Below are 12,223 nucleotides of genomic sequence, written 5' to 3'. Positions count from 1 at the left end.
AAAAAACGAAGAGAACAAGGTCTGACTTAGTCAGACCCCTCCTGATCTACGATTATATAGAGTCCGTAAAATCCTTAACGCGTTCAGCTTTTAAATTCAATTTGAAATTAAGGTAATTTTTTTAGCCCCAAGAGGTAGAAGAGATGCCGGTCATTTTGACCCACCACGGCGACGAACGTGTTAAAAAACATATGAAGTTTGGTGCTTCTTCGATACGGTACTCTACTGGGTCTTGAATATGAGTCCCTGACATTAAATGTGTGTACTTACTTCAAGTTTGTTTCTGCAGAAGACCATCAAGCCATAGCGCGAGCCGAGTCCAACGCGTCCGCCGGTTTCCCTGAACGCGAACACGTCTTTCTCGATCGCTGGGTAGCCATGAGACGCGCCATTAACCGCAACCTGATGACAGAAGAACAATTGTACTATTCAAAAAGTCGTGCGACTGATATCCATCCACAAACCTATAGCAGTTGCAAAACAACTCTGAGCTTTAAAACGCAAAGACCTGAAGGGCATTGCTAGTGGCGCCCTGAGACAAGTCCTACGTTAGTTTAACCAGCTCCCAGTTTGAGGTAGAAATCGGTAGCAGTACATCCCTGGATGAACTCTCGCACAAGAACCTGGTCTGCTGCTAGAGGAGAAGTTCAGTATCTAGATCAAAGTTCGTACCTGTCCATTGTCCTTGAGTTCGAGGGTGGTTCCGCTCTTGTCCTGCAGGATGAGAGATTTCGGGGCTCCGTTGGCGAGCTGGAGGGCGAGAGTGAAGTTGCGATCGACGAAGTCATGGGCCAGCACGTAGCGGCAGGAGCCGGGGAACGTGAGGTGGCGACCGTCGAACGTGAATATGTGCTGGCCGTTCACCACCACGGCGCGGACTGTAAGCAACAGAAGAAGAAATAAATACAGTAAGTAGAAGTAGTTAGTTAGCATCTGACGCGTGCCAACTATAGGTCGCGAAAGACCTACTTGAATTCAGTCCGCCATTTTTGCTTTGTATGGTATGGTTGTGTCAGTCTTTCGTGCAAATTCTCTAAAGTCGCAGAAACATGCCTTATTGTGCTAAAAATATTCATGTCATTGGTAAGTCTTATTTTAAGAGATGGCAAGATGGCACCACGTTTAATAAAATTTCAATGTAAAATCAAAACGTCGCAACTTGCAATGAAGATATTGAAGTTTCAACGATATTAGCGACCGGGTAAAGTTTAAATTACATTAACAATTCAGAATTTGTTACATTAGAAACTGAATGATCAATCATTATCAAGATTTCTTTGTGTACAATAACATTTTGTTTGTGTGGGTTTTGGTGACATCGGTTCTGATAGTAATCGAGGCCTAAAGCACTTCCATTGTTTTTGTTTCATCACCCATACACCAGATGTCGCGACGAGCACCAAATAGCTATTTTTGTAACTAATTTGTTTTTGACACGCTGCAATTCCTGATAGCTTCTCTAATTTCTAGTGATAACAAACAAATCAACTATATAACGCTTTTTAAAATTGACAATGTCGTTTGTATCAACTATATGATTTGGCAACTTATTGTATATCTTTGGCGCCATCGCACAAATATTATCATGAAAGAGGGTAATCTTACAAGAGAACAATTTTATTTTATTGTCTTGAGTTACCAATGAGTTATCAGTATAATTATTTAAAACGCTTTCATTACAAGATATTCTTTGGTTGCACCCCCTTTCCAACTCTTATATTTCTATCCTAAGGTTGCCTTTGATTTTTACTTTTAGGTTGATTGCTACTTAGCAATAAGGCCGCCTGTTCTACATTGGCTTACTCTGTGATACTTACATTACTGTTATGTGTTGTCATTGTAATTTTAATGTGCAATAAAGAATATTTCATTCATTAATTCAATGATCTCTATGGTACTCGGTTTGTGCTTCTTATGGTATCACTTACGGACAGCGGGGATTTCATCAAACGGATTCAGCCGTCGTGGCCTGTAGGCGCGTAAAAGTGACAGCGGGTCGGGCACGTCGCCCTTCAAGAACTGGTTCAGGAGACTGAACGAGACTCCGCCCGCGAACGATGGTGCTGATACTTGACCGGGGCCAGAGAAGAGTGGCAGCTAAAAAATACAATTTGATGTTGGATTAAGTAAGGTTTTTTTATAAATTTATTTTCATCTCATTAGCTCGGAAAGGCTTTCTTTCTCATTAGAAATCTGCGCACAAAAGCCTTTTCTGCACGAACTTCCAATTCGAACTTGACGATGGACTGTGGTGCATCTAACTTTATCTGCCGATTGTCGTACATTACTTACTAATGTAATATAAGTCCGTTGGTATATTTTGTTCTTATTATTATATTATTGTTCACATTAAATTGACTATAATAACTAATTGTGTTTTTTTAAATTATTTTAATTCGTCGAAGAACTAAAATAATTTCAATCACTTAATTACACAAAATAAAAGTACAAGCAGGAATAAAAATTGATGAGGTGTAAATTCAGAACGCATCCGCAGATAAACTTTTTCTTTTCATTAAAAAAACTGAGATACGTTTTAAAGTTCAACTGTTTTCGTAGACGACTGTTTTTCTTTCATCTACCATTTTCCTCGCTATAGCGACATGAAAAGTTGTGGCTTGAAACCCTCGCTACGCTCGAGATTCTATTTTTATAACACTCGCTTCCCTCGTGGTTATATCTTCAATAGAAGTACTCGTGTCAAACAACAACTTTGCAGCCTTGCATAACAAATAACTATTATTTATTAATTAATTATAATTATAATAATATTTATTATTTATTTATTTATTAATTATATGAACAACAAAACAGATAACAATCCAGCTACATTGATAAGAGTTATATAAGTTCTGTACTAGATTGTAACCCTACTTATGTTGACATAGCATTATAAAGTAGCAAGAAAGATCTACTGTTCACAATTTGCTAACAATTTACTTACTTAATTAATATACACTCTAATTTACTAAATACAAAAACGAAATGGGTTTGGGTTTGTAAGTGTTAGGCGAGTTACGAGTTTTCTTCTACGTTTGCAGGTTAAATATCTTGCTACGTATTATTAAATATTTAATTAAATTATAAATAAATACCGCACACACTCAAAGAAAAAAAAACTAGGGAAACCCTGTATCGCGGGTTCCATGGACACACACATAGACAACAATAACAATTACACACAAACTAACAAGAGAAATCAATGTAAGCCATACAAATGTTTCTCCTGGTTCGGGAATCGAACCCGGGACTTCTGCGTAGCAGATCATCATGATAACCATTCATCGGCCACGGAGGCAGGTAATTATGTGTGAAAACGAAAAGAAACGTATTTTTATTTCGTCTCAAAAAGAACAAGAATACATACAAGGTAGATGCCTTTCTAAAGGTGGTATGGTGCGCTGTGTGTCAAGGTTTCCTAAATTACAGGACACTCACAGTATTGATGTTCAGGAAGGCCGGTCCAGCGACGCCTCCGAGCTGCTGTCTTACATGATTGACCAGTGACGTGAGAGCCACGGTGAACTTCTCGTATACTCTGCGCAGTTCAGCTGAGTCGTCCACTTTCTCTTGACGGAGTTTCTAGTAGGGAAATTATTTCATTAGTAACGAAGGTGTTTTTGATGAATTATGAAATAAAACGTATTGTAATGAAGTTATTGAATGTTATGATATTAAAGGATGTTTCACCACAATGGTATTGAAATATTTTTTGTAGTTTTTATCATTGACTTACAGTTATATGGACGTCGGGTCCGCGCTAAAAAGTGTCCGAACTTATAGGGCGTTAAAATCGTATACAGAGCGTCATTCACGCTTTAGTCTTCGTTTGTTCGACTGACAGCGAAGCAAGCAAAATTAGACAGTACTGCGATGACATTACAATTTAAATTCAACGTTTTAGCTTTTTCATATTCCTTTACATGTCACTACATTTAAATAGGTTGACTTGGGACATTTTTTTCGTGGTTTTTGTATTAGACCCGTCGTCCATTTATTTGTAAGTCAATGGTTTTTATAATTTATAATACATAGAGCTCAGAGATAGCAAACGTAAGTCACGAAACATAACGACCTTATGAATTTTCCATGTGCTTGTTGCTGATTTTTGTTTTGATATTTTACAACAATATTCCGGAGCATATGTTAAGATTATCATTTCCTAAGTTTATAAACTGCATTAAAAATATTTTGATTCAAAAGTCATATGACAAATTTGGAGACTACGTGTTGGATGAAGATGTATGGAAAGTCCACATGGCTCTAGATTCCATACAAATTTGATTCAAAGTGTATTCCATAGCATTTAAGTTTATTTGCAAAGAGCAATCCCTAGAGTTTCTTGCTCGTTCTTCTCAGGGAGGTCAGCGTAGTGAACGAGCAGTAGCTTAAATGTGACGTTTTCAAGTGTAAATTTATTTTACCTATGGAATAATCTAGCGCCATCTATGAGAAATCTATTTCTTCACTCAGCCAGCAGCTATGCTATGAATGCTAGATGGCACGACTAGGATTCTTTATCGCGCTATCAATGTGTTAATATATTTAAGTAATAACTTTATGATTTTTTATGAGTGATATCTTAGTGGTAGAATAAAATTGGCTCTCTTTGGAAACGATTGTCGTACTGGGTGCCACTCACAGCGGTACCCTACGTATTTAAATATACATTTTCAAGGGACAATAAACAAGGGCTTGTTTTGATATTTTTCTATCAAAATTAATAGGGTTAGCACAATCGTTAAACAATGCTAAAACAATGTAAGGTCAGTTGAGATACCTTCAAAACGTAGTTGACAAATGCGTCAGCGAATTTCTTCGTCTCTTCTGTGGGCAGCAGCTCGCGAACAGTGTTGTGACCCTCCTCCAGCAGACCCAATGCTTGCTCGGGGATGGCCAGCTCTTGGTACTGAGAACGGAAAACATGACTATTTTTTCACTATTCTATTTTTTATTAGGCAATCTATAAAATGTACTTAAATGTGTATAGGAAACATAAAAAAGGTTGTCTACGAAATTAAAGAGGTTCCGTGTTGGGTGCCAAAATTGCGAACAAGCAGAAATATTGGGAATGAAGGTATTTTTTCTGATCTAAAATCGTGCATTTTTTAATAAACCAACATTTCGGGCTCTTTACTGGTGCCATGGTCACGGCTGTAGAATTCGTAAAAATTTGACGACTCGACATTTTAATTTAATTAAATTCTATAAGCTTCTAACATGGAAATAAGCACTATAGTAACTGAAGTCTAATAATAGTTGGATACAAACCTTTTCCTTGATAAGATTGATGATGGGCAGTTCCTTGATCTGTTGTATTATCTCGGGAGCAATCTGTCCAACTTTGGCGCGGAATTCCTTCAGCTGTGCGACCAACAGTCGGGTCAGGTCTAAACAATGAACGGCAATCCATATTTAGAACAATCATTACAATAAAGTTATTTTGTCAAGAGTAATAATAATAATAATAATAACGCACACACTCAACAGAGTAAAACAATTGTGCGAATTTCCCAAGACTGTTTACAATCCTTGTCATTTTTATCGTAATAATCCAAAAATAATACTCGCCTTTGAAAATCTCAGCGAACGTGTTAGTGAGCTCCTGCAGCTCGGGCTTGTGCTTATCGAAGAAGTCTTGAACGAGAGCGGCGAAGTGGGCGACGATGTCCAAAAGACCCTCGAAGTATTCCTGCAGTACAGCGGCGATGTTCGCATACAGCTGCTTAAGTTGAGGCTCGACCTGAGGAAATATATGGGTTTGATAGAAGTAATATCCAGGAAGACATTCAGAAGAATTCGAAGATTGGTGTAAAAAAAGTCTAAGCATCCTTACATCTCTGCGTTAAGTAAGAACCTATTACAATGATTACTGCAAGGAACCAATAGGGATTCAAAATTATTATAATAAATATAAATTTATGTCGAAGTGTGACAACGAAATCTTCAAACAGACAGACGACTTTTAAAAGCACAAAGGTACTTTCGGAGATATAGCTATTTCTCACCTGTTTCTCAAAAAGTTCGAGTCCCTTCTTGGCGGTTTCCTGGACAGTGTTCACAATCTGGTCGATAACGGGCTTGGTCACTTGCATGATGCTGTCGATGAATTTCGCGAAGTACGTGACGATTTGGTATCTGCAGAAATGATCACGGTCGGTTTATTTTCAACTTCAATAACAATAGTTCAATTATTGATTATAGCTACAAGGTTTTGCAATCTTTTGATATTTAGGACATCAAAAAAGTCTATGGCTTAAAGCTACACTAAAACTTAGCCTAAATCCCTAGATTTGGATCTCAAAACTTTTGGTTCCACTAATCATACTGTGACGTTTGTAAAATACAGATCTGTTACTCACAAGCCTTCAGAAATCTCCTTCAACACCTTATCGTTGGCGAGCTCCTTGTACACCTTTTCGATTTCCTCAACGTAAGCCTTCTGCAACTCCTTGAATTTGGGCTCAACTTGCTTGAGCGTGCTCTTAACATCTTGGCTGGCCTTTTCTCCGAGCTGTTCCACATGTTGCTTTAGTGATGACAGCTCGCTTTGGAGCGCAGTCTGGATAGGAAGTTATCATTAGTTTGGGACGTTCATTTGTAACTGCTATTTTCTTCTCATTGTCTATGGTATTACACAATGTGCTGCGTGTTCGGCATTTATTTAAGTAGTGGAAATTGTAATGAAAGTTTAGGGTTTGCATAAAGTATATGCAACTTACCGTGAAGTACTTTAAGTTATCCTTAGAAAGTCCGTAGTCACTTTTAACGAGGTTATCCTTCAAATAGAGGGCGCCGAATGCAATATTCTTCTTCTCATTCTTCACGAAGATGTCTGCGCTGATATCCACACGTTGCTCGGGTTGTAAGTGTCCGATGACCGATAGCTTATGATCGTGTTCATCTGGTGGAGGTATAAATTTGTCACTGATGTGTTATACATCTCAATGAATGCAAATCAACACACTGTATTTTGGTATAGAAGACAAGTCACAAAACCCTTTTCTCCATAGACTTTGGCTTAAAACTTTCCTTTCAGGGAAATCCGTTTCCATCTTTAGAACGTAAAACTTACCAACAGTGAATTCATAGTAAGTAAAGTCCTTGACTATGGTGTGCACGGTTACGGGTTTGCTTTCTAGCAGAGCGAATTTGAGGTCTCCCTGTTGTAGGTTGTCCTTCACAACAACTGAGCCTTCCAAGTCGATAACTTTCAGGAACGGATTCTCGATCTGTATCAAAAAGTAATATTTTAAAGTCAATTTTATTCCATAGTCGGTAGTTGCTTCAGATATTAATTCATTTGCAACTATATTAGTAGCGTTCTAGATTGGCTAACAAGCAAAAAAGCATCACACAGAACCGAAGTTACAGTGCTGTTGACACATCTATTATTAACGCCATCTATCCACAGCTCTCAAACTTACCAATAACTTGATATGAACTGGGTTGACTTCCAAGAACAGCTTGGCTTCACGGTCCTATGTAAACAAATCAAAACGTTAAAATTGTCTATTTACTGTACGAATCTCGCGCAAAAATATCAAAGACAAATAAGGTTACGAATTTCTCTATGTATTGTGTTTGTTGTAGATCATTGTTTTTAATTTTAACGGCGTTTTTGCGGTAGCGCCACCTGTAAGAAATTTATGAAAGATTTTCTTCTTTCAAACAGGTAGGTTATAGCTCCGAGAGGTTGACAAGAGACGTCGCTTTATGCATTGTAATATTGAATTTTATCATCGTAATCAATAGAATATTCAAGAAATATAAGACACTTACTTTTCCAAGAGTGGGATGGCTGGCTACAGCGAAGTATTCAACTTTGAAGGTGTTTTCGTTGGTTTGGGCCAAGTTACCACGGAACTTCAGCAGGGCCTCCTGTGCAAAACAAGATAAGTTTATTTATTAGATATATACCTCTATATCAGACTTCAGAACGAGTACTATGTACCACTGCATAACGCACTCTTAATAATAAAGTGATCAAGTTCTAACAATAACCTTTTTGCAGAAGTGACAAAACTAAAAAATAAAAATACATTTTATACTATAATGTATCGTTTTTAATATCAAATTGTAACGGGATTCAGGGGGCGTGGCAAAGCGTTCGGTTCGACGGCGAATAGAGGAGAGTGGAAGAAAAATACATGTTTTACCGACCCCAACTAACGTGTGATACTGGAAGAAGAAAAAGAAGTCTTTAAACCTCTCTCCCGAAAAGTTACCATTTTACAGATATGGCTTAATTGCATCAAGGGCGTGAATTATAAAGTTCAAACTAACCCTGCCTAGTTTAGGATGGCTGAATCCAATTTCAGCGACGGCGTTACGCTGCTGCTTGTTGTCGGCGAAATCGACCATAAACCTGGCAGCTGTCTTGGTTTGCGGCTTGTTCTTGTCCAGGTGGAGAGCTACTTCTCCCTTAATGGGGAATGGAAGAGCTTTGTTCGTTGGGTAAGTGACAAGAGATTCTAGGGCTAGCACTCGCTGGGGTAGGGTCACTGTGATGCCGGCTGGGAATTCTGTGGAAAGGGTTGAATAGGTAAATATTATAGTATTTGGTTTCCGGTTACTATAGTCACCGTAGGTTAGTAATTAAATAAATTAAATTAAGTTACAGTAGGTTAGTAATTAAATACGAAATTCAAAGCGACAAATGAAATGGATTAAAACTATATCTCCACACCTCGTGTGTGTACCTATCTGGGAATAAATGTTCTGAAGGTAGGTTTCTACTGTGACAGTGGCACTTAAAAGAAATGCTATTAAATATTAATACAAAGACCAAACACTGAGAAAAATTATTTTGATCTGGCTAGATACGAACCAGCGCCTTCAGCATATCATGCCTGACGTTCTCCCAACCGAGCTACCGAACGATACAACGGACCTTAGGAATTTTTCTATGTTATGTATGTTAGAGATCCTTGTTTTTAGTATTTAACTTAAACTTTAAATACTTTTTTTAAAGGCAGTGATACTTGAGTATTGCTGATATAGTATGTAATATAATAGAAGAATATTAATAACCTCACTTAATATGATAATGGTGGTGAAAATACTCACTGCCATATTCAGGATGACTGTAGGCATGAAGGGAATACTTCTTATCGTCCTTGTTGATATGCAGGTCCAGACTGTACTGCGGCAGACGCTTCTCGGAGACCTCGTTGATGATCTGCAACCCGAATTCAGGGGCCACTCCGAGCTTGCGGAGGTCGAATACGACGTTCAATAGGTGCTGCAGGGGATCTGTACTGCCAGGTTCTGAGGGCAGGAAGAATAAGTTTAAAGTTATCTATGACGCTGAAAGAAGAACGTGAATTATTAATGGCAGAACGAAAGTATTCAAGTATTCCGAAAGATTCTGGGATCAATCAAAGGAGAATTTGGTAATTTTTATGTCATTTCCCCGAGCGCTAGAGTGGTTTATTTGGTTAACAGTCAAATAAAAGTAGACGTAAGTTAGGACAATTTTGTTTGCACTTTCATACAACGAGATGTCAATACTAACTAGGTACGTTGATCTTGGACTGCAATTCAGCGCTAGCGCACTGTTTTTTCTCCTCGCAGTAGGCGTAGGAGGTTTTGTACTCGAGGTTGGTGATGCGGCGTTCCGCCACGTAGCTGCTGCCGCCGATTGCCAGATTTACAAATTCCTGCAAATTGTAGTGAAAGTTAAGTCTCCTAGTATGTCAAATTAGTAGGATATTTTAGTCGGGCAAAGGTTTCTTCTGGTGATATGTATTATACAATAGCTGATCTAAATTTGCACCTTAGTGTCTTTTCGGCTCATATTATACAGATTACTGAGTTTTTAGGTTTCCAATGAAATTATTTTTTGGAACAAAATTGCGTATATTTGTTTTTTCAAACAAACCAAGCCCTTTACAGGTCTCATGGTCACGGTTGATTGAGGTGGAAAAGTCATTAACCAGTTACGTCTAATATTAATGCTATTTTTCACTATACTGACAAAAATTATGAATTAAATACCTTTGTATTTTCAAAGAACATTCCAATTTTTTTTTTTTTCAAACGAAAAAGTAAATACTCGTGATTTGGATCCGAGAAAATAGTTTCATTTCTATAAACAGATTAATTTATTATTAATTGCTCTAAATAATAGAGCTGATAAGATTTACAAAACTTTTGGAATATATTATGAACACACTGTTATTACTAGAGATGGAAAAAGTGCTTATTAATTTGAAACGTTAAAACGTACTTTTTTAAATATTATTAGGTAGTAATATTAGTAATTAGGCTAGGAACACCGAATGTGAGAATGACCGAAATACGGAAAATTTTCTTAGCTCGCCATCTTTGCTTATTCGAAGTCAAAGTTCGATCTATAAGTATAAACTTAATTGGATTCAGGGCAAGCTCAGTGACGGGGTGTTTGAAAAGGAATGCTTTTAACTACCTCAATGCCTTGTTCGTTGCCGTCAGTGAGCTGCGTGCTGATGTACTTGAAGTTGGCGGACTTCTGCTCGTTCTTGACCTTCACAGAGCCAGAGCCCTCGATGATAGTTTTCGGGCCCTCGTGCTTGCTAATGAACGAGGTGCTGGTGCGGAGAAATTTCATAATTAACATTGACATAAGAAGAAGCAATTTCGTGGTGTAAATCTAAATGTTGAAGGTATTTATTTTAAATAAAAAAACTGCCGAGATACTCAAACGTCATATTTAATTTCTAATCAGTCGATGGTTCTTAATCATGGGTTTCTGCGGCTCAAGCATTAAGGCACACAGAGAGGGTCGAAACATGTGGAGCAAAAATTCGACTTATATTTGTGAATTGTCCATTAGTCTAGTATTAATTTTTACTGATTTTTAGTTGTACCCAAATATATCGTAGACAGATCTCTGAAATACATTATTTTACTCTTGTACTTTAATCTGTATATTACTTATAATTTATTAGACTATATCACAAAGGCGCTCTTTTGTTCTGAACAAAAATTCTGTTGTCTAAAAAAAACGTCTTTTTGCTAATTAAAACTCACTGTGTTCCTGAATCAAATGCCGCCACTATATTTGTGAAATTGTTAAAATTCAAATTATTATATTAAATAACATCTCAAAATGTTACATAACAGGTACAAAGACGTAACTATTTGGCAAAAAAAAACTATTTAAAAACAATATAAAATATCAGATATGGCACTACCCAAACATTCTACACTCGTCTTTAAGAACCCTCATTAAGCAATGATTACATAAAATACTATTTTCAAATAAAAATAAATGGCAATATACTATAGTGTACGACCATTCAAATGAACAATTAGTTATTTAAAATTGTGTTACGTTAACAAGTACAAGCTAACGAAATCTTACCTTCCACTAAGCATATTCTTGCCATCATTAGTTGCGTGAAATTCCAACCGCTTGCCGTTATCAGCGTCCTTGCTTGTAATGTCGATCTTGTAGTTCTTGACACCAAGTTTATCAGAATTGAGGAAGAGTTTGAAAGCAACGTTGTCTTTCTGGATATTAGCTTCACCATTCGCGTCGATGGAAATGTCGCGAACGTTCTCCACTTTAGTTTCAAACTTTCCGTGGTTGGAGCTTAGAGTATCGGCCTTGAGGTAGATTCTGAAAAAATAAACGTATATTACTGTTTATTTTAGTTTTGTTCCTATGATTTATGAATTGACAAATGATGTGACCAAGTGACTAATTACATTGAATTTATGGTACGTAATATTTATTTTATTAAATGGATATCATGATAATTTATCTACCATGATGTTCTTACATTTTTGTATATTCACAAATTATCCACTATCTAATCTGCGAAATACGGATCTAAAATATTCTGATTAAAGACGATTTGAATTTTAATGACTTTAACTGTAACCACAACGCATTATCTCGGCGGCCAAAATGTAACAAGTTTAAAATTTACACTCTGTATAAACATTTTATAGTTGAAAGTAAAAGTACCTGCTAGGTTTAGAATTGGGGCACTTGGACTTGATATCGATGACGGGATGCGACTTGGAGTAGACAATGAGCTGGTCGTAGTTGTAGACGTTGCCGTCTACGTCCGCGGACACTGTGGTGCTATACGTGTCAGCGGCGGGCGTCTGGATGTACAAAAAGATGTTGTGTTATAATAATAATAATAACGCACACACTCAACATACTCGCGCACTAGGGAAGCCCTGTGTCGCGGGTGCCATGGACATAAGCATAGACAACCACAAATGA

General features: G+C 37.3%; 1 protein-coding gene across 1 annotated transcript; it reads right to left on the bottom strand.

Moving 5' to 3' along the window:
* Positions 1-237: 237 nt before the first annotated feature.
* Positions 238-12,109, bottom strand: LOC113238530 (apolipophorins-like; the record flags this gene model as incomplete). The annotated part of the gene is made up of 19 exons (XM_026475356.1): positions 238-402; positions 673-878; positions 1,929-2,097; positions 3,439-3,582; positions 4,781-4,909; positions 5,272-5,390; positions 5,572-5,743; positions 6,009-6,138; positions 6,363-6,562; positions 6,723-6,904; positions 7,076-7,232; positions 7,428-7,481; positions 7,783-7,881; positions 8,287-8,525; positions 9,070-9,270; positions 9,518-9,662; positions 10,430-10,571; positions 11,348-11,605; positions 11,957-12,109. Coding segments are annotated over 19 exons (3,049 nt in total), but the record flags the coding sequence as incomplete, so codon positions are not given.
* Positions 12,110-12,223: the final 114 nt, after the last annotated feature.

This window comes from Hyposmocoma kahamanoa, unplaced genomic scaffold, assembly GCF_003589595.1.
Source record: "Hyposmocoma kahamanoa isolate Upper Pololo Valley unplaced genomic scaffold, ASM358959v1 96503, whole genome shotgun sequence".
NCBI classification, from domain to species: Eukaryota; Metazoa; Arthropoda; class Insecta; order Lepidoptera; family Cosmopterigidae; genus Hyposmocoma; species Hyposmocoma kahamanoa.
This window is presented reverse-complemented; position numbering and strand designations above follow the sequence as displayed.